Below are 23,378 nucleotides of genomic sequence, written 5' to 3' on the forward strand. Positions count from 1 at the left end.
AGAGGATAATGTAGCTGACTTATTTACTAAGTCGTTACCAAAATCCACCTTCGAGAAACATGTGAAGAGCATCGGATTGAGAAAGTTATCCGAACTCCCATGATTGTAGCAATCAGGGGGAGATATTGACATCAGGGGAGGCATGATGTCTACATGTTCGATCTCGAAAAGTGAAGGACGTGTTGTGCTCTTTTTGTCCTTAGACCAGGGTTATTTTTGTCCCACAGGGTTTTTGTTACCTGGCAAGGTTTTTAACGAGGCAACAATTAAAGCGTCATCACCAAGTTTGAGCGGCACAATGGGGAGTGTTGAAGGATATCGACATAATGTGTGCCTCTTCAAACTAGGGTTTAGAGTTATAATAGGAAAGTACCCTAGGTATACTAATTGTATTCCGATTCTGTTACCTTTTGTGTACTCTATAAACTCCCTATATAAAGGGCTCCTATTATCAATAATAAACACAATTCTATTCTCCTACATCAGTATCTTATTTTTTATTTTTTATAGAAAAAACGTATCCACGTATGGTCTCCCGCAACCCACCCCACCCCCCCCCCCCCGGTACCCATGTCATAGGCTTTCGTGAAAGGGAAGCAACTTAAAATAAAAGCTTGTGAGGTAAAGGCATTGTCGAGGATGCTATGAACGATGAGACGAATACAATGGCGGGTCTTTCTATAAAAGCTTTGGAAGACCGTTCCGGCCCTAGTTCGATACTAGAAAAAACCAATTATTCATTAAGAGCGAACTTTGCTACGAGGTGAGCTACTTTGTTTTCTTCGCGGGGCTGAAACGTACAGGATATTCACCGTGGAGCAGATTAGTCGGCAGCAAGTGGAGATATATAGTAGTATTAGTTAGCGCAAATCCAAGATGTTATCGTCTAGAATCTGCAACAACTCATATCAGATTGATTTTCATGCCTTTCAGACTGCAACACTCTCTTTCATTGATTATTTCCCTCAATTCCTCGAACTCTATCCCTCCTTGGTCGGTTTTTTTATTGGAATTTCTTCTTTCTTATTCTTGATTGCCTCTTGTTTTAATTTGGTGGTTTTCAATGGCCTCCAGCTCCCGAAAAGCCTGTTCATCTCTTCCTTCATCAGATTCATGTTGGAAGTATGATGTTTTTTTAAGTTTCAAGGGTGAAGACACTCGCAAGGGGATCACAGTCGACATATACGATGGACTTAAGAGGAGAGGAATTAAAGTATTCATGGATGATCGAGATCTTGAAGTAGGGTATGTTATTACTCCTGCTCTCTTAGCAGCAATCAAAGAATCAAGGTTTGCAATCGTTGTTCTCTCGCAAAATTATGCTTCTTCTGCTTGGTGTTTGGAGGAACTTAGAGAGATTTGTCTATCCATGGAAGACAACAGAATATTGCCACTGTTCTATCATGTTGATCCTACTGATGTTCGATATCAGAAGAAGGGAAATTTCAAAAAAGCTTTCTCCAAGCATGTAAAATCTGGGCGACACCAATCAGAGAAGGTGAAGGAGTGGCAAGCTGGTTTAAACAAAGTGGCCAATATCTCTGGGTGGAATACAAATGATCATAAGTAAGCATTTTGCCCTTAATTTCCGTACCTTCTATATAATTTTGCCTAACGCTTATTTTTTACCTTGATAAATTCTTGCTTGAAGGACTCACAAAGAGCTTGTTGACGTCATTGGGGAATTTCTCCGTAGCAAAATAGTTACTGATGGAATTGAGTCCACAGGAGATTTCCAAGCATTTGAAGCAACAAGAAAAGCTATGGATAAGGTTATGAAGGCGCTAGAAGATGAAGAGGTCATTGCCGTTGGTGTCTACGGCATGGGAGGCGTTGGAAAGACAACGATGGTAAAACATGTCGGTGCACATGCCCGAAAAAGTGGGATTTTTGAACATGTGATTATGGGTATCGTATCCCAAAGACCTGACTATAGAAAAATTCAAGGCACATTGGCGGACCTGTTGGGCTTAATATTGGAGGAGGAGACAGAAGTTGGAAGAGCAGCTAGCTTGAGTGAGGAGATAAAGAAAAGAAATAAGATCCTTGTAATCCTGGACGACGTTTGGGAGAGAGTGGATTTATCAAGAATAGGAATACCAAGCTACAAGGAACTTCAAAAGTGCAATTCCAAAGTCCTACTCACCACAAGGAGATGGAATGTTTGTCATGTCATGGAGTGCCAAGAAAAGATCACCCTCAACGTCCTCTCAAAAAAAGATTCTTGGGCCTTGTTTGTGAGAAATGCAAGGTCTTTTGAATCGACCACTTTCAAGGGTGTAGCGAAGAAGGTAGCTAGAGAATGTAGGGGTCTACCAATTGCATTGATAGCAGTTGCAAGGGCACTTGGAGATAAAGAACTAGTGGAATGGAAAAGAGCAGCTCGAGCACTAGAGATGTCACAATTTGCCAACCCTGATGATCACGGAGAAGCATCCAAATGTATAAAATTAAGCTATCATTACTTAAAAGATGATGACTACAAGTCATACTTCTTGCTCTGTTGCTTATTCCCAGAAGACTTTGACATCCCAATTGAAGAGTTGTTCAGGTATGCGATCGGGAAAGGATTGTTTCGAGATGCCGACACCCTTGAAGAAGCCAGAGAGAAGGCTGATTCTGTGGCCGCACACCTTAAACATTCTTGCTTGCTTTTGGACGCAGACAGATTTAGAAGGACAGAAAGAATCAGATGTGTAAGGATGCATGATGTCGTCCGGGATACAGCCATTCAAATTGCGCAATCTGACGATGGGTTTTTGGTCAAAGCTGGCCGTGGTTTAGAGGATTGGCCACGTCAATTACATAGAGGCTACTCTGCAGTCTCACTAATACGGAATCGTATTAGCAAGCTACCGGAAAGGTTAGCATGTCCAAAACTCCAGGTTTTGTTACTAAATCATATTGGGTCTATAACTAGGATCCCAGAAACCTTCTTTCAAAGTCCAAATGAATTAAGGGTCTTAAATCTTAGTTACACTAATATTTCCTTACTACCCCAATCATTCAGTTTCCTAACCAACCTCCGAGCTTTGCATTTAGATAGATGTGAGAAGCTAATTGACATTTCCATGATTGGAAAACTTAAGAAGCTTGAGATTCTTAGTATGATCAGAAACTCACATTTTCCTAGAGAAATAGGAGGTTTGACCAATCTAAAGATTTTGGATATCACCGGTACAAGTGTTGATCAAATTCCATCCAAAGTGATATCAAAATTGCATAATTTAGAAGAACTGTACATGAATGGATCAGAAGACTCGTACCTGCAATGCCGATTTTGTGAGTGGGGGAGAAAAGTTAAGGGAGAAGGAGAAGAAACCAATGCTGGTTTTGATGAGGTAACTAGTTTGTCAAACTTAAGAGTTTTGAAGGTTTGTATCTGTGATGCAGAGTGTATCCCTAAATATGTTGAGTTCAATCCGAATTGGGTTGAATTTGATATATGTATCGGCACATACGACAAGATGGAAGGCTCTGATCGATATGCTCGTAAGTCAATATCCTTGAAGCTTGACACCATCAGTCGCTTGCCGGACTGGTTTTTCAATACGGTGATGAATAGAGCAGAGAGGCTATGGTGGGAAGGGTGCCGAAGGTTAATAGACATATTTGTGGAATTTGAGCATGGGAGATTACAGGGACTGACGCATCTCTCTATAATTGGTACCGATAGCCACGAGCTGATGGATACAAGAACATGGGTTCCAAAAAGACCTGTGTTCAAGAAGTTGGAAGAGTTGCATATGATTGGAGTAGATTGTCAGGAGTCATGTGTTGATGAGCTACCACCTGGGTCTCTATTTAATTTGAAGGTATTGAAGGTTCGATATTGTTACAAGTGGGGGAATGTACTTTTACCATCAACATTGTTACAGAGACTACCAAATCTTGAAGAACTATGTTGTCGTTTCATGGACGAGATTGAATATGTGTTTGGGTATGAAGCGTTATCTGAGCCAAAACAATCAAAATTGAGAAGTGTAGAGTTGTGTGGTCTGTACAGAGTAAGAAGCATATGGGATGGACCTGCTCCACTCGCAATGTTTCAGACTCTTCAAATTTTGAACATTAGACAGTGCAACTTGCCGGGAAGTCTCTTCACCTCTGATATTGCCCAGTGTCTTTCTCAGTTGACCTACATTAATTTACAGAATTGCCCTTTTTTGGAAAGAATAGTTGAGGCAGGCAACAAGAAGATCATTCTACCAAAATTGAAGCGGTTAAGTTTGGCGGAACTTCCGATGTTGTACTCTGAAAGTGCTACCATTGATATTGAGTGTCCTTCATTGGAAGACTTGGATGTGTTGGACTGTCCCAAGTTTTCAGCCTCTATTTATGACTTCAAGCCAGAGAGAGAAGTCCAACTCAACAGGTATGTCGCTGTGTCAAAAACTTACTTGATTTTTCATATTTGGCAGTCTGAGTGCCTACCTGTAAACAAATGCAAAAATGCAAATTTTTTTTTTTTTTTAATAAAGGGCGGGTGCGGCTGCCCTCAAGAGTTAATTATATTTTCATTTAAATTTATGATTCATTTGCAAGCTTTCAATGGGATGGGTTTCCGATACCAGTACACCAATCAAATAGTGTGACTTTGTTTCTTTCAATCTTGAAGTTATTATTTTTCTTTAATTCATCAGTAATACTCCATCATCCTTCCTTTTAAAATTTTAATAATCAAATGATTGTCGATATTTCATAGAAATTTCATGTTATTTTTCAATTGCTCTACTAAACAAACTACAATATGAAAATGGCTACGTTAACAGAGCTCTCTTTCTATACTAGGGTTTCCTCACAGAAGCCTCATTGCCCTATTTGGCGGCGAGCCCCTATAGAGCTGTCATCAGACTCTTTTTCGACTCGGTTCGAGTCTGATGTGAGGTCAGGGTCCTCGATTGACTTGTCCTTGGTCCGAGGTGGAGATTGCGGTGGCTATGTGTGAGTTGAGGAAGGAGGAGATCGTGGCGATTGTCCGACCTTGGTTCTTTTCTAGCTGGCCTTAGTGGCGGATTAGCTTGGTGTGGTTGGATCGGAGGCTGTCTGGTGGTGACGGGTCATCGACGGGGCTTGGATCTAATCAGAATAGTCTGATATAGATTGGGCTAGATGATTCTAATTTGGGGAAGGGAATGATTGGAAAGGGTGGTGCTTCTCCACGACACAACAGGGATGGCAAAGCGAGGTTGACAGAGGACCGGCGACGGTGGTTGTTCGGCATAGCGGGTGGTCCGTCGGAGGAGGTGGGACTAGGCCAGGCCAAGCTTGGCTGGCAAGCTGTGATCTACTTGCGCCCTGGATTGCTTGGGCTTGGGCCCCCTTTTTGGGCTTTGCCTTGGCTGATTTTTTTATTTTTGTTTTTAGATTTAATTTGTTTAGTTGGATATTGTTGTCTTGCCTTTGGTGTGTATTAAGTCTTTGCATGTATCTTGTAGGGCTAGTCGGGTTAAAATTGAATGTATATGCACTCTAAGTGCCTTGTTTGGCCTAGCGAGACAACGATCCATTGTTAAATAGTCGCAACCTCCTAGTGGCAGGATGAAACTAAAGGCATGGGGTCGTCCCCATAAGTGAAGTAAGATATACCATGTGAAAGGTAAAGGTTCAAAAAGTATCAGAGGAAGGTAAAACTATGTCTTGTGCACACTCGAGTCTAAGGTGAAAAGAAGTAACCTCTCTCATTCATGCATTGGGCAAATTTCGAGGGTGAAATTTACTTTAAGGGGGATGAAGTGTGAGCCCCTGAAAATTTTGTTTAATTTTTAGAAGGTAATTTTGCGCCAAAAAGATTTTCGCAAGGTGATTTAAGTGAAGAAATCGATTTCGGAGATTGTTTTGGTGTCGAGACCACCTATTGGGCCTTATGATTTAAGTTTGGGCCGAGATTCTTTCATTTAGGCCTAGAAGGTTACGGAAGTTTAGTGAGGCGATCGTTTGTTGAAGTTTCAAAGATGATAAATTGAGTTGTAACAAAGTTTTGGATTTTGGATTTTTATGAGATCGAGTTTTGGGCCTAGGACAAAGTCGAGAATTAACTTAGGAAGTCTCCGACGAAAAAAGAATAAAACAAAAGTTACGAGCCCAAAACTGAAAGCAATCAAGTAGAAGAGTTTCGTAATTCGTTGCAAGGGCAAGCTGGGTATTTTGCGCACATTAGTATAAATAGGAAAATTGAGAAAAACCTAGCCTCATTTTTCTTCCTTTCTCCCTCACGGTCGTGTCTCTCTCTGTCTCTTTCTCCCCCGACCTCTCGCACTCCCTCTTCTTCTCTCTGCCATCACCGGAAACCACCATTTCCAGCCACCACCTCTTGTCACAACCACCACCAATCAACTAAGTACCTAAATCCTACCCAAACCCAAGAGAAATCGAAGCCATGCATCGACTCCGGCCTCCACCTACGATCCTCCAAACCATGACGCCACTGTCGCTACCTCCCTTTGGATTCTGGCTACTGCCTCGCTGCGCCACCACCATAGCTCAACTCAGTAGACTACAGAGACCAAAACCTAAAGGTAGCTACCCAACTGACGCTGGAAAATCTCCATACAAGCCACCACCGATGGCATCTAATCTGCATGCCTTCGTTCTCTAATCTCCAGTCTGAGACGAGCCAAACCACCACCATATATGGAGTCAGCATCTCTCCCTTTACCAAAACCCCATAACCCCGACCTCCGACTCCGACCAGAGCCGCCGCACGCGCTACACACGCCGCCGCCGACACATGAGCCACCCAGCGCCACTATGAGCGTCACCTGCTTAAGTCTTTCGTCTGGTAATCTCAATTTCATCACCCTGTTTAGTATTGAGGCCTCTGTTTTAATTTGGAAAGAAGTGGGTTTCTAACTTAGATTTTCTGCATTGGAGTTTGGAACCTCAAGCTCGAAGGTGAATGAAGAACACAGGAGCTCAATAGGGATTCTGGAAGGATTGTGGATTTCTGCATTTTTGGAGTGTTGGAGGAGAGGAAGCTGCTGGGTTAATTTCAGTTGAAAACTGGAAAAGGTAAGAACCATGTACAGGTTCTGTTTATGGATGCCGAAATGGTCAAGGGTTGGTTATTAATGCTATGGTATTTGATAGGTGTTTACAAGACTGTTGATGGTAGATTGCAGCAATTGGAATTAACCCTCTGTTTGGAAAAGAAGAAATGGTAAGTGCTGGTCCCTGCCAAACCGTGGGATTTGGTATGGTGATTGTAAAATTCTAGAGGTTGTTATCAAATGGAATGAAAAGTTGGTATGCTACTTGAATGGCTAATGCTCCTTTCAGTGATCGATTGTTGTGAATTTAGCTTAGATGTGGACAAGCATTAAATGGCTAAATGTTTGGAGATGATTAGCGTTATTAGTTAAATTGATGACGAAGTTTGAATTTGTCATATTGTAAAGTAAATGGTTGTTGTGAAAGAAAATAAGGAGCTTGAGTAATTATCAATGTTGAGTGGGATTCGGAAATGAAAATGGTGGATTTTATTTGATTGAGTTAGATTAAGATATTGGATTAAAGCTCATGAAAAAATTTACAAATGGAAGTACTCAAGTCGTATCATATCTCGAAGTGAACATAGCAAATAAAATCATTCGAGAATGGTAAATTATCCTATGTCTTTTATTGAAAGAATGCTAAACAAAGAAAGGTTAAATGAGTTGATCCGAACTATGCTTAACGGACACAAGTGCTAAGTTTGGTCACCATATCCCAAATGATCAAATGTTATATCATTTGAATTGTTTAGGAATGGATAATAGGTTGTATCAATTAAAGGATAACTAGTTGGACTTCAAAGAAATTAAATCAAAGCTTTGGTTGTTCGGTTAACGCTATGATAATGTGAAGTTACTCATTAGTTTGAATTTATTTCAAAGGACTCGAGCGTGTGCACACGGAACTGGACGAAGTATTGAAAGTTGAGAACGAATCTAATTGTAGACAAGCACCCCATATCTAGTAGGGTGAACTGTCCCTTCCTTGTTAGAAGCTTTATTATATACGTGGAATGCTCTAGTATAATAGTATGTCGCCTGCAAGTACGTTTTTGGTTGTTCATTAGTCGATGCCTCGTGATACTTGTGTTTTCATAACTGATGATTGCTGATTGCAAAAACTGAGGCTAGACTTGCATGTTGAGATATTGTACCCAATGTATGTTTGTACTTATGACTTGAAAGTGAATGAGACCTAGACGCATTGATTCCTAGGGATCCCACGGTGTCGATAATCGTGAACCTTCAGAGGGGGCTGTGCTCCTATGCTCGTAGAGGAAAAAGGTAAGTACCGACGGTGAACCAGTCATACGACACTCAGAGCCAGGAAATGGACACTTTCGCTACTTGTAGTCACAAGCACTGCAGAGTAGTTGGCCGATTCTCGAAGGATGACTAACCAGGCCGGTCATCGATTGTTTTAGAGTAGCCGGCAGGTAAGTATCTCGGAGCTCCAAGTTGTGTGAAGCATGCTGCATATGTTTTATAAAAGAGAATAAATGTTTGTGATTGCCTCTCTTTAAAGTATTTTCGATAAATGTGCACAATATTATGTAGTAAATATTTTCAATTATATTATTTTTCAAACCTAGCATGGTTGGGTCGGCCCTTACTGGGCATACGAGGACGAAAGCTCACCCCCACAACAGTGTGCAGATCGAGCATGTGGTCGGGGAGCGTACAGGGGAGGCACATGGCCCGGCTTGGCGTATTTCTCTTGGACTTTATTAAATTAAGGTCTTAGTCCTTTATCGGATTTTGAAGTAACTTATTTATTTACTTTTTATTTATTTATTTATTTTCTACTCGCCTATTTACAAAATTTCGGGAGACCCGTAACCCTGGGGCGTGTCTCTCATACATGTATTTACTTAGTGATTTGTTATTTTCCAAATTGGGCTCTTATTGTAAGCCCAAATCCTTTGGCCCACTTTAAATTCCGCTTTGAAAATATGTTGTTCGGTTACTAGAATGATTTGTCCAAGAAAATGTTTTGTAAACTAACAAACTAAACCCAAAAGGCCTTGTGGTTTCGGGTTGATGAGTCATCGGGATGTGATTTGTGACATGTCGGTTTCTTATTGGCTCAGGGTCGCGGCGCTGTGGGACCCCCTCTCGGGTCACCACAGAAAATTTGGTATCAGAGCTCTAGGTTCCGAAGTACTTTTGAAATTATTTTTGCAAAACTAGCAACTCTTTTCAAATTTTTTAAGTGTCGAATTCATACTTGAATCCACAGTAATAGAAGCTGATAGCACACTATTCCCAGTGTTTGCAGAGTCAAACAACAGAATTTAGACAATTCAAGACCACCTTAGATACACAAACTATAAACTGAATATGAAAAAAGAAAACAATGAACATAGACAAAACTAAAAATCAAGTTAATAAACTGTAGCATTTATACCTAAATAACAATAAGAGACAAAGATAATGCTAACCAACAAACAAAGGAACAGTGACAGTAAAATTTACAAAACTCTGTTGCATACAATCTGCAACACCCAAAGAAAACAATAATCAAATCATGAAACTAATTATAAAACAGATAAAGCAAAAGCCAAAAAACAATTAGACTCCCCCTAGCCTCCTTCCCAAATTGAAACTCAATAATACCTCAATAAGATCAAAATAATCAAAAGACCAAAATCCTCAAAAGACCAAAATCTATATCACTGAAATGGCAAAGTCCAGAAAATGATTGTAAACCTCAAAACTAAAACCAAAATCTTACATAAAAGCGAATATAATATAAATATAATCTAAGTACAAACTTTTCATCATTAAAGCAAAAAAAAACCTTTTGAAAGAACTCTGTGTGCAACAAACTAATGTCTTTTTACTTTCTCACACTCCAAAAAAAGACACACAATTTGACACTTTGACCTTCCTGATATCAAATTCTTGAGAATAAAAATAAAAAAAATCAAACCTATAAGAACCTTTGCCAACAATGAAGAAAAGATCCAACTCAAAAAACAGTGCAAAAATCCACCTTTAAACCACTTGATTGAAGGTCAGCAACGATCAAAAAAGGCCTCAGGCTTCTACAAACCCCAATCCAATTTGAAACTCTCCTTGAAAGTTGGGAAATCTGAATAGTTGAAAAGAATCTATGAATCAAACCACAAATCCACAAAAACCAACTATCTAAAGCTTCAATCAATCAGAAGAAAAAAACTGCGGAAAAATTCAAAACCAGTTACTCTTGCTGGCCCCAACTTCTTTGTCTACCCAAAACCAATCCAGTCACCAAGATCAAAAGAAAAGAACAGATGCTAAAGATCGAATAGAAGTCTGATGCAAAGAGTAGACGATGATTGCAAAGATCTCTGATGCTGAAGATTGAATAGGAGTCTGATGATGCTGGAGATGGAATAGAAGTCTGATGCAAACAACTATTGGAATAGAATGGCAAGCACGGTTTAGGCTATAGGCAAATGGAAGGCGTGCAATAACCAACAGCATGAAGGGAAAAATCTCCAATCAACTATTCATTTCATTTGTCTTTTGTGAAATGAACAGCAACAATTTAGTTTTTCTTTCATATATTAAGAATATTAATTAATTAGGGGTGATGTCCCACATTTTTGGTAAATGTTCTCTTGTCATATTAAAAAAGAAAATGACGTCATTTGTAATTTTTGGTACTAATAATTGTTATCTTACCTTTTATTCTTTTAAATTTTTTATTGCAAGAAATTCAAAATGACACCTACTTTTTGTTTAGGGGAGTGAGGGGAGTCAAATTATAATATGCACTCCCACTATCACTTTTAATGTTTTTATATGTTCTCCTCTAGGGGTCATCATGGGCCGGGCTAGGGCCGGCCCTACCCTAAATTTTAGAGCTTAGGGTTGGGCCGGGTAGAGTCGGGCCGAGGCTTAAATATGCTAACCCTTACCCGCCCAAAAAACTCGATCCAAATAGGGCCGAAATTGGCCAAAAAGGGCCTTATTTTGTTTAACAAAAAAAAAAAGTATATATTATTTTTTTCCTCAAAATGTGGCTCAATGATTATATATAGGTAATACAAGACATATTTTTTTTATCAAAGTTGAGACATACCAATAGTATGCTCCGTTCATAGATTAATAAATAGTATAAGACTACTCCAATAAGACACTTATGCTCTGAGTAGCCTATGCCACACACAAACACCTCACCTTGCAAGCAATCTATTCTACCTAGTCTCACACGCCGAGCACGCAATTGTGGTACGCTAAAAATTAAGTACTTCCACAAGACTCATAGAGGTATCTCCACCAGCATAGACAATAGTAACTAGGATCAACCTATCAAACAACTATTGGCTCCTTACCCTTTGATGGGTCGGAACCATGAACTGCTTCCACCATGGTGAACTCCGGTAAACCATTCACCAATTTCTCCTCCTTCCTAGGAGTCTTGATCTTCTTTGCCGGTGACTTCTTCATAGGGGAAGCATGCGCTACCTTAAGCTCCTCTGTCTTATTCTTTGCCCCTTTTGGCCTTCCCGGCCTCTTCTTGTATACTTCCTTCATAGGCTTCACAGGACACAATCCCATTGTCATAGTATTCAAGTTTGTCCTACCTACAACTAGACTCAGTCGCAACTTCTTTGGAGAGCTATCCTCTTCATCCACACGTTTCCGACGCATACCACAAGTCGGAGTTGCCTCCAGCATCTCCTTCTCCATAGAACTACCACTGCCAATCAGCTCCTGCCCTGGACCTCCCGAAGTTGGTTCACTGCCAGTCTCCACCAACTCAGGCACAGGTGCCTTGTGGACTCCAGAACTTCCTTCACCACCGCCGGTAACAATCTTGCGCTTGATTTCCTTCCTCCCCTTTGGTTTAGCTACTGGCAGAAATCCATCTAGTCCAACTTGTGGACTCGACTGTGCTCCAGACACCATTGGTCCAACATGGGGAGACACATCCACACGGCTCAACACCCTGTCAAGGTTTCGCCGTGTTGGCGACTGTTCACTCCTGATCTCCGCAGGCAAGGGCGGCCCAGCACATGGTAAACCCACATGAGTAATCAATCCACAATCTTGACATCTTCCATAGAGGTTTTCAAAGAAAAAATCTAGATCTACGTCAATCCCATCATCCACCGTGAAGCTACGTCGGAAAATCACAGGCTGCAAAAGATCCATCTCAACCCGGATCCGAATCCTTCCCTCTCCAAACTCTGTTATGTCTTTCTGCATATACCGCCCCAAAGCACTGCCAATTCTTCGCAAGCACAGATCGATATGAAAGTCTGGTGGCAGCCCACGTACCTTGATCCAGAAGGCTAAGGTAGAGAGCAGGACATCCTTGATCGCTCCCACCCCATCATACGGTGCTAGGACAACCGGAGCTCGATCAAAACCCCAAGGACTACTGCGAAGGATGCGGTTGCGGTCATTTGGATCCGTCAAGGTGAACAGAAAATGATCTCCATGTTCCTGAGCGATGTACTGTCCATTCAATCTCCATGCATGACGGAACATGCCCATGAAAGATCTTTTGTTAAAAGCCCTAGCCGTCAACAACTTCCCCACCAGATACGTCTGCGAACGCCGCAAACCTTCTCCAAGAGCCGGCGTAAGGTCCACCAGCCTGCGCACATCTGCCAGCCCAAGAGAAGCAGCTAGTCGGACAGCCAACTCATCTACCTCCTCCATGCCGTCAAACTTTGAAGTTTTCGAACTAGGGTTTTCTTCCCTCTCTCTCTCGCGTTTAGCGGCTAGGTTAAAGTAACAAATTCCACTGTGTTCATTCTTAACCATCCGAAATATTAAAAGAGCGATAAATTCATAGCAAACAATACCACATTCTACAATTTATACTTCAACAATGTCATCAACAAGTCAAACAACCATAATTTTCAAAACTTGTACCAACAAACGGGGAGAGGTAGGTAAATATCATCTCCAGACGGTAATACAAGACATATTATTTTTTGTTGATCATATTTAATACAAGACACACACACACATATATATATAGAAATTAACTTATAACATTTACTAATTTAGTTAAGGTAATTATATTCAATTAACTATTTCTCTAAATCTCTCAATATTAATTGTTGTGTAACAAAGAAAATAAAAATTAAAGAAAACAAAACCTATATAATAGAAAAATAATAAAAATAATATATAAATTTTAGGGTTGGGCCGGATAGGGCTTTTAGGGTCGGGCCTGGCTTGGCCCTTACGGGCTCAATCGGGCTGGTCTTCATTTGCATGACCCTTATCCTACCCTATTTGAGAAAGGGTAGGACCGGCCCGCCCTAATGCAAGAATTGGGTTGGACTTCGGCCCTACGGGTCGGGCGGACTTAGGGCCGAAGGGCATGATGAGCCCAATCTCCTCAGAGAGTTTTATATGTGCGCTAGTTAAATTCCATTATCCAAACCCGCCTACCCAAAGAAATAATGTAAAGAAAGAGTGTAAAGTTTTGTTTTCTTCTAAATTTCCCGCCCTCGTTCTTTAACCGCCCATCTCTCTTCCTAGCTTCTTCCCCGTCGTTTCCATTTTTTTTTTCTCAGAGGGAGTAGTCGATTGACCACTGAGACGTCAAGAAACAGAGAATCCAGTTGGAGCCAATTGAGGATTGCCCGGAATTAGCCGATCCAAGTTCCTCTCTCAAACTTTGTAATCTGGAGCCACAAACCCTAAAACCATGAGGGATCCACTGGCGTTTCGTACCTCGAGCGGATCAGGTAACACTGGTTCAGCTAGTTATTTCATTCACCAACACTTTTATGCAAAATTTGTTGCTGCTGTCCGCTATATATGGATTTCCTCTTTTTTTTCGTAGCCAAGAGAACCAAATCAACCAAACGGTACGTTCCGCAGAAGAATTCCGTGGCATATGCTTTGTTGATCACGCTTTACAGGTTAAATGTAAATTGTAATTGGATTTCTTATCACTTTTTTTGAACTATGTCTATGTGTTAACACTAGGCTTTCATCAGGGGAACCGAAAATGGAGATGAATTTATGCGTAAACAGGAGCTTATTGATGCAGCTGAAGCAAGTGGACTTTCTCGTGTGCCGATTATGTATGTTGGTTCATTGCATTACTACTTCTGTGAATTTGTTCTGCCGTGTTCTGAGACCTAATGTGTTTTGTTCCTAGGCCGGAGAAGGGGAAGGGAAAGCCTACAACTCTCGGCAATTCTGCCAAGGAATGGTATAGTGGTTGGTCCTGCATGAAGACATTGATAACCAAAGGACTGGTTCTGAAATCAAGTTGCCCCGCAAAGTATGGCTTTTGCTGTTACATTAATTTTTCGTTTGGTCATGCTAAAAAGCAGTTATAGATGTTTATCTTATGCAATTCTCTCTTGTAAATTTTGAATGAACGGATTGTAGCCTTTTGCCACAGACAATTTTATGAAGCGTTGCATTGTTTCTTACCGAGAAATTAAAAATCTCACTTTACTGATGAAGCACTTACCACTAGAGATTAAATAGTAGGGAAGTTCTACCCTGATGTGAAATCGTGAATGATGATTTATGGCTAGCTACGGTGTGCAGCCTACTGACAATTCGTGAGTTTTAAATTTTTATTAGTTAAATTCTATTCTTTTTAAGTGAATCATCATCATCATCTGTGAAGAGGCCCATGTGCATGTATGTTTTTTAGGTATATGACAATCGAGTTATTTTTAGGCATATACGAAATTGGTTGATTATCAGCTTGAATCCTGTTTGTGGTACGGTTACTTTCAGCATGACTACTCTTTTCACTGAACATAATGCTGAGGAAGTATGTAATATCTAAGCAGTTCTTATAAATCAATGTTGCAGAATTTCACTTTGTCACAATTGCACTATAATTAGATATGTAATGCATGTATAAATTGTAGGTACATGCTTACTGAAGAAGGTCAGGAAGTTGCCCGTGAATGTCTCATGAGGTCTGGTTTGGCGGATCCTGTGGAAAAAGTTTCTAATGCCAAAGGGTTGTCTGTCGTGGATGTGAATGTATCAGAACAGGACCTTTCTCATCCTGAGTCAGTGACAGATATGACATTGTTGTCCAGTAATTCGAGTAGTGAGGAGAACTTAATTGATATGCCATGGGAATGTCTTGACAAGGTATATATCTGAATGGCTTTTCATTAGTCTGTTGAACTGTGGCTGGGAACAATAATCAGTTTGCATCTTCATATTTGATATTTATTTCTCAGCACCATGCTTTCAAAGATTAAGTTTGAATTTAAGGTTCTTGTCTTAGTAGCTCATTTGAGTTTATACCATCCATCAAATATGGGTTTTTGTTGTCCACATTTTCCTGTCGTGTCATGGCCTCTGTTATGCTTGATTATTAACTGTTATTGTTTGCAAGAAAATATAAATTGTTCACTGTTTTTATTTTATTTTATTTTAGCAGAGGCTACATACTGCTCCTTATGAAACCTGCTATGGTGCAGAGCCCTGACTCTGATCTAACAGTTAGATTCTTCGCGTTTGGACCTTTTGTTTCCAAATATTGTTGCTGTCTTTTGAACTATTTTCTGAAAATATTCCGTGAAAGGGAAAGTGTCAAAATAGTTTCTGTGTGCAAAGTTTCCTAGAAAATAATTCTTTAGGGGCCACATGTGCACTCTGGTTATGTAATTGCTAGACGGAAGTGTAGGGTGCTTATAATGCTTTTTTCTTAGATCTGAAAGTCACCTTTCTCAATATTGTTGAACATAGTGAGTATATCATTGCAGTTACTCACCGATTTGCTCACTACTTTCTGATTTTCCTAGAGTTGTCCCATGCCAAAGTCTAGTTCTCCGGGTGTCAAAGCAAGTTCAAAAGCTTTATCCATTCCACCTCTAAGCTTTGGGGAGAGATTTGAAGATGCTTATGAAGTAGTCTTTCTATTAGATGACCGAGAGCAATTGGCCACTCAGATGTCTGTAACCTCTAACTTTTCTCTTCTGTGACTTTTATTTCTTTTGTTGTTATTTCTTTGGTGAAATTAGTTACAGATGTTGGTTATTCTACATAACATGAAAGTTTTTTAGGTCTTCTCAATAATACTTGGTTGGAGCATATTTACTTTTAGAAGTAAGAACTCATTACTCCCGGTTATCCATTGTCTTTGTTAAGAGATGACACCACAGCAGGTCTTTAATCATTTTTTCAGAGGTTGCTATGATTTCCCGTCTCTGCCCTGCCTAATATTGGTTTTGCTTTCTTGTCATGCATCCAATTTCTAATAACAAACAAACAGACCAAATATAATAACAAAGAATACACCAGACAGAATAACCAAGTGATACCACACAACCAAGTAATTGTATAAAAAAATTAACACCACCTGGAAATACACTAAACTAATTCAAACTGCACAAAAACAATGTAGATAAACCTTGTTTTCATTTATAATTTGTACTTTATATTTTATTCTTTGTCCACTGTCTGTGGTGGTGTTTGTAACATATGTGATTAACTCTATGTTCTTTTGTGGTTGTAGATTGCGGTCTAGGAGCATTATTGAGAGTGTTATTTCTGAATCCAAAATTAAAGTAGAGGTGAGTTATCATATCATAATCTTTTCTCTGTTAGTTTTTGTATTATCGATAACTTATAATTGTCTATAAATTTTCTTTAACAAAAATAGTGACTTTTCGTATTGTATTTTGTTCCTTGTTGGTTTGTTTGTGTATATAGTGTTTTATGTGCTAGTTTTATGAAATATATTCAAATACTAAAGGCCTTTCTTCGTTTGTAAGGTAATATGCTCTAGAACTGTCAATAATAGTAGAGTACTTGTTAGACTCTGTGATCTTTTGAAAAACATTGTCAGTGATGATGGGGCTTAATTTTCTTGACGCCTAACATTCATTAAGCAAGACCTGCCATCCAATTTGGTTGTGCCAAGTAACTTTAGAAAGTACTTTCTATCCATAAAACCATAATGGCTGAAAGGTTTCTTACTATCTATGATGAGATAGTGATAGGCTTTGAGAACATTATGTCCTAACTTGTTCCCTTTGTACTTATTGTTGTAAGTTTTGTTAAATAATTTCATTGCTAAACTTCCAAACTGAATTGGCTAGTTTTTGTTATGGTGATATTTGTAGAACTCAGCATGTATTCTTAAAACTTGTCTCCAAGTCTTTGGCTGTATCTACATTGCCTTTCTTATGTTAAATGCGTTTTGGGTTTGCCATAGTGTTCTCATATTTGGTTTCTGCTTGAAATCCATTTTCAAGATTTTCAGTAAAGTCATCTAAGACTATGAGGACTAACATGATGACATTTACGTATCATATTTTACAATGTAAATAGCAACAAACAAATTTACTCTTTTACAGGTCAGACGGTTACCAGTTGGAGATGGGATTTGGATAGCTCGCCATAATTATCTTGAGACTGAATATGTACTTGATTTTATTGTTGAGAGGAAGAATGTTGATGATTTACACTGTTCAATAAGAGACAACCGTTACAGGGATCAAAAATTGAGACTTTTGGTATGGAGTTCTATTTGAAAGACTTAGTTTCATCTTTATTGGTATGTGAAATTTGCTATTCTACCTTTCATATTCTTTTTTGGACTGTTGTAGGAGGAACTAATCTATGGCATGCATACATAGTATACACCATTTTATTGTTCAAACTAGGCTTGCTTATTTACTGAATTTTAATTGCTAGATGATAAAATTTCAGTTTTTTATCCAAAAAAATAAAATAAATGCCATAATAATAAATCACCAACTTTTGGAGTGATGAAAAAGGAGAATTTCAGATTGGATTTATGAAGATAATGTTTTCGATAACCATGCCTTATCTTGTAAGTTTCTATGCATCCACATCAGATTGGGTTTATGAAGAAAAAGAGTAAAATTGAGGGAAGCATTCCCAATTTAGAAGAAAACACTTGACATACAGTTCTGAGCAAGAAGGAATGGTAAAGTAGCAACTTCTAAGGTGATGTTTGTTGTGGACCTCACTGGTTGTGCTATTTCTTAGTACAGCATCAATTTGCTTTTTGACATCTAGGGTGAGCTGCCAACTGGGTAGCAGTTTAAGCTTAGAACTGCTTATGAGTGAAGTTTGCTAGTTTGTTTATTTGCTCAGCTGATTAAATTTGTTGACAGTGAATATTTTGTGTTTAAAGAATTATAATTTCTTGACTCCATGAGATAGAGAAATTGTTTATTGACATGTCTGTTATAGATTTGCTTTTTTTTTTTTATTAATTAATTTTAGTCTTCTTTGTCTCTTACTATCTGCTGTATAATTTTTTTGCTTCCAGTTTGAACTTTACATGCAAATATTAGTTTCACATAATGCTGAAATATCCTTAAATTGCATCTATTGTTAGAGGTGCGGACTCAAAAAGCTGATATATCTTGTGGAAGGTGATCCCAATTCTTGTGCAGCAGCAGAAAGCATTAAAACAGCGTAAGCGATCTTTTTAGAATATTCTTAAGGGCTATATATTTTTCCCACTAAACTATATTTCTTTAGCAAATCATCTTATATAAACTGGGAAAGTAAATCGTACCCTATGTAGATACTCTCCTAACTAACTTTGGTGATGATTTATGTTGGACCTTTTCTGTATGGTCAACAATGGTGTAATAATTGCTTGTTTCCTGGCCTGGTGGAATAGTTATGTTCTTTATCATAACTTTAATTGGTCTGCTGACAGTTGCAGGCATGAACTTTTTTAGTCAAGATTACCTAATGATGGTTAAGTTTCATGGGGTCCCTAAGGTGTGGCTTTAATATGAATGATTAAGATCATTTTTAATTTGGTTGAGCTTGGCTGAGTTCTGTAATCAATTTTGGCCCAGAAGTTGACAAGCCTTTCCGGTAATATCTATTCAATTATATTGACATTTAAACGAGTTGCATGGTACATAAAATAACAATTATTTTCATCAACCAGATCAGATACCATTTTATCTTGATTAAATGTCTTGCAGTCATGTTACGCAGTTGGTGTGCTTTACTTTCTTCTTTGAGATGTACAGATTCCATTATGAAGCCGAAAAAAAAAAGTGTTTCTGGCATGGCATAATCGTAGAAGCAGCAATACATACTCTTGTTTAATCTACTGTAATCCCTTAAAAAATAAAGCTAATCTCAAACAAAGTTTAGATGTTCAAATTCAAGCACCATGTTCATGTGTACTATGATATTTCGGACAGAAGCTAAATGAATGTAACATCTAAAGTTGGTTTCAGATTGGCTTGTATCAAGATTTCCTTTTTGATTTTCTTTAACTTTTTTTCTTAATGAAACGTGAGTTTCTTAGAAGAAAACAAAATCAAACAATAAATTTAGTTGCATTAGGTATGCACTTTTGAGTTTTGCTGTGGGTGATCCTCTATGTTAGTTGAAGTGGAGTTAAATTATTGAAGTCAAGTTATATATTGATAGTAAACTGAGTTGCTAGTCTGGTTGAGCTAAATGAGTCTAAATTTTCCTTGTAAGTAGCAAGTTCGGTCTCTTTTTTCCCTCAGAAGATATGGATGTATTTGAATACGTGCTTTGCAAGCTTTTGATTGTATAACTAACTTACAATTTAATCTGTTTTGACACGGAAAACTTCTGATAAGACTGCTAAGTAACTTTCTGTCTTGTTTTAAATATATTAGTTTCAGACTTAAGTCTATGTCCCAGGACCTTTTCTTTTTCCAAACTGGTTTTCAATTTGGCTATCAAATTTATGAACATCATTATCTGTCATTTTGTACATCAGTATTTGAACCCATGTTAAACGGTTGTAATAATCATAATCCCTTTAGTGATGTCCTAATGACTGCAAAGAATTTTTTGAATCCATCTTCAGCTATTAATTTTCTGATCTTATGCAGCTGCTTCACAACTGAAATTTTGGAGGGTTTTGATGTTCAGAGAACTGAAAACTTGACTGAAACCTTAAGGAAATATGGTTATCTTACTGAAGCAATATTTAAATATTACAAAGAACTTCCTGAGGAACAGCGTAAGCATGCTGGAGTTTGTCTTACATTTGATGAATTTAACAAAAGGAGTCAAGACCTGGATAAAATGACAGTCAGTGACGTATTTTCTGTTCAGCTCATGCAGGTAATTTTTTGAGAGAGAAGAAAATCATGTTGTACCTGATAGTCAGTGAAATAATGGTTATATTTTCTGCATGTAGCTAACTATAGGTCCATTCATTTCTAAATAAGCCTCAATGGATTTGGAGGAAACTAAACTCTGCTCTTTCTTGCATTTTTGTTCCTATTATGTTTATGTGTCTATGTATGTTTCTATACCCCAATGAGATATATTGGCAGCGGCCAATCCTTTATAGATTTATAGAACACAAAAAGAACAGGTACATATTAATTAAGATATTTGAACAGTTTTCCTATTCTTGATGAGTTCTTGTCCCTTGTCTATCTTTCTACTAGTTTGTTGTTAGCATTAAATTGCATCAAATATAGTATGTACGTACTTTCATGCCGGCTTGGGTAGAATGGTAGATTAGTCTATTAAGTTTTAGGATCAATGCTTATGATATGGTTTGTGGCATATCAGTTTTCAGAAGTAGGAAGTTTTGTAGTGACAACATGGTGAATCAGTTTTACATCTTTAATTATCAATGCAGGTCCCCCAGGTGACTGAGGAAGTTGCCATTGCTGTTCTGGATTTGTACCCAACGCCTTTTTCTCTTGCCCATGAATACTCTCTACTTGTAAGTTCTTAGTCCCTTGGTCGGAATTTGAATTGAGCTAGTTAATATCTGTTTAACTAAGTGTGCCACCATTATAGAATTTGAAATTCATGGCTGATGTCTAGATATCCTGCATGGTCACTGATCTCTTGAAAGAAAAAAGAAAAAAAAGTTATGAAGACATGAAAGAGAATTTTGATTTCAATACCAACTAGCGATTGGTGTAGTGGTATTTCTCATCCACACTGTTGATGAGGTCCCAAATTCCAATTTCCCTCTGCCAATTTTAACAAGAAAGAAATGAAATGTTTACCTACTATAAACATAACAAAAAGGTTTAGGTTATATCACTAGAAACTAAAAGAGAGGAATAGGAATACATAAATGCTATGACAAAGTCGATTTGACAGAAAGAGGGAGAGGGAAAAGAGGAAGGAGTACAAGTGTGAGAGAAACCAATATGGAGTTTGATTTTCTGTTGCTCTATGGTATTTAGTATTTGGAACCCTTCTTCATTTATCACCTCATCTTCCTCTCTTAGGTTCTAACTTTCTACCCTTTTATAGATTTTCAGTCAACTGTGCCATAGCCATAAGGAAGAAGAAGTGGCCATATGGAGTTGAGTTTTAAAAAATGAAAATTGGAGTCATGAATATGATTTTGAAAGTTCGTTGGAACTCAAATGTTGTAGCAACCTTCGACTGTGGCTCCATTATATAAGACTGCTATAAATTGTTTTTAAGTAAATTATTTTAAGCCTCGAGTGCAATGCTATAATGCAGCAGCCACAACTTGGTTGTAAAAGAAATATCCACTTTGGAAGCCTAAGACTAGCCCAACCCTTTTTGGTCCAAAGTAAAGTCTCCGTGGTAGTTTAAGGGTCTTGCAAGAGTGATTTTTCAGTTTTATGAGTGTGTTTTTAAGAGTCTATTCCAGTTTAAGGGTCTTCTTGAGTCTTGTTGACAATTCAGCATTTGTAGTTAATATTGCATTCATGAAATCCTACCATATATTGTTCTGAAAATTTCTACTGAGGTGCTTGTCCAGTGGTTTTCACACCGCCTACCAGGCTGGAACTCTTGTCCACAGTGTTATGTAATCCATTCTCTTACATTTTCTGGGCATGAAGTTCTATTGGATTAGTCCTAACTGTATCTATCTATTTATATTCTTAATTAATCTCATCAACCTGTTTTAACTTGTTGTTTTAACTTATTTGTACTCCATGGTGGGTGGTCAAATGAAATGAACACATGTTTCTGCCTTTGTTTTATTAACAGAAGTGTATTATACGTTTATTTGAGCAGGAGGGTGATGTCCGCACACAGGAGGAGATGCTTAGAACACAGAGTAACAATGTTGTAAACGCTGCTGCCAGTACGAATATTTTTCGCTTTGTATGGAGCAATTGATTGACGTTTATCTCCCATAGAGAAAAGTAGGATTGGATTGTTAGTCCTTTACTATGTTTGCAATGTAATATGAGGAACTGGATTTTTTTTTTTTTTTTTAATCTTCTCTTTCGGCATCAGATAAGATGGAGTGTTTGCTGTGTCCAATTTCTTAGGTATGCGATGCCATTTGAGTTCATTTGTACCTTTGACATACCTACACGTGGAGAACCCAAGAGGTCCTAGAATCTAGTGTGTCTAATGAGTTGGATTCACGAGGTCCCAGACGCCAAACAGGTCATGCTCCATTATAGCTGGGAATAAGACCGAAGAATAGCATTTGAGTGGTGTGACTAGAGTCCTAAAGGAACATGAGCCTTGAGCCAACAGGTCCTACGTCGCCCAAGGTTCCAAGAGGAACTGCATTTGAAAATTACTTGGAGATTCCTTGCTCCGCACTCTACTGAGAAATAATGTAGATTTAATTTGAGGCTCGCGACATGCATCTACTCTTATGTACATTACATGACCCCATCAATCGCCTAATCATGACACACTCTAATGTAATTCACACTCCATTTTACAATTCACATTCCTATTTTTATTTTTTTGATTGAAAGAGAATTTTATTAACTCAAGTAAATGCATCAATATGGGGACAATTGTTCTCAAACGAGAACCCCCACAGAGCTAACAAACTAAACATCATCAATTAAATCATGGAGCCAAGGAGGCCCTACATCTTTGCAAAACATAGCTTGTACCAATGATAAAGCCGATCTCGCCAGCTTGTGAGCCACCAAGTTGGAGCGTTTCTTCACATGCTTCCAAGAAATCATTTCAAACTCCCGCATAAGCAATCTAACTGCATCCAATACTCCTCCAATAGCACTCAAATCCCATCCAGAACTAGAAGCATTCAGGCCATTGAGCACATTAAGTGCATCACCATAAACTCTCACACTTCTCACACCGAATGCTCTACCAAACTCTAATGCATGCCGTAAGGCCAAAGCCTCCGCTGCTATAGGGTTAATAGGAACTGGTAGTGGAATAGACATTGCACCCATTAATTGACCTGTACCACTTAAAATCACAGCACCCAGCCCTACACATCCCTTTAATACGTCAACTGCACCATCGAAAAACAGCCTGGGTTCTACTCCTTCAAACTGTTGACCAGTTTCAAGGACACCCCCATGCTGTCCTCCTTGCAATGTAACGCTACTGGTCTGCATTCGTGAAAGCACAAGCTGCCACTCCAAACTCCTTTGCACAATCTGTCCAGCTTCCAAATCGGACTTACCATGAACCACATCATTCCTGCATTTCCAGATCCACCAACTAACC

The 23,378-nt window shown here is 38.7% G+C and overlaps 3 protein-coding genes across 3 annotated transcripts; all 3 read left to right on the plus strand.

Annotated features, from left to right (window-relative positions):
* Positions 1-1,238: 1,238 nt before the first annotated feature.
* LOC112194515 (probable disease resistance protein At4g27220) lies at positions 1,239-3,406 on the plus strand. The gene is made up of 3 exons (XM_024334743.2): positions 1,239-1,566; positions 1,652-3,352; positions 3,394-3,406. The coding sequence occupies exons 1-3, from the start codon at positions 1,370-1,372 to the stop codon at positions 3,404-3,406; spliced, it is 1,911 nt and encodes a 636-aa protein (XP_024190511.2). The 5' UTR covers positions 1,239-1,369.
* Positions 3,301-5,441, plus strand: LOC112194516. The gene is made up of 2 exons (XM_024334744.2): positions 3,301-4,375; positions 4,792-5,441. The coding sequence occupies exons 1-2, from the start codon at positions 3,468-3,470 to the stop codon at positions 4,946-4,948; spliced, it is 1,065 nt and encodes a 354-aa protein (XP_024190512.2). The 5' UTR covers positions 3,301-3,467; the 3' UTR covers positions 4,949-5,441.
* Positions 5,442-13,486: 8,045 nt separating this feature from the next.
* Positions 13,487-22,469, plus strand: LOC112192502 (crossover junction endonuclease MUS81). Its single transcript, XM_024332258.2, has 12 exons — positions 13,487-13,693; positions 13,792-13,870; positions 13,949-14,035; positions 14,113-14,238; positions 14,846-15,077; positions 15,737-15,885; positions 16,450-16,507; positions 17,294-17,452; positions 18,307-18,386; positions 19,808-20,042; positions 20,572-20,658; positions 21,945-22,469. The coding sequence occupies exons 1-12, from the start codon at positions 13,654-13,656 to the stop codon at positions 22,047-22,049; spliced, it is 1,437 nt and encodes a 478-aa protein (XP_024188026.1). The 5' UTR covers positions 13,487-13,653; the 3' UTR covers positions 22,050-22,469.
* Positions 22,470-23,378: the final 909 nt, after the last annotated feature.

The sequence above is a fragment of the Rosa chinensis genome, chromosome 3 (genome assembly GCF_002994745.2).
Source record: "Rosa chinensis cultivar Old Blush chromosome 3, RchiOBHm-V2, whole genome shotgun sequence".
In the NCBI taxonomy this organism is placed as follows: domain Eukaryota; kingdom Viridiplantae; phylum Streptophyta; class Magnoliopsida; order Rosales; family Rosaceae; genus Rosa; species Rosa chinensis.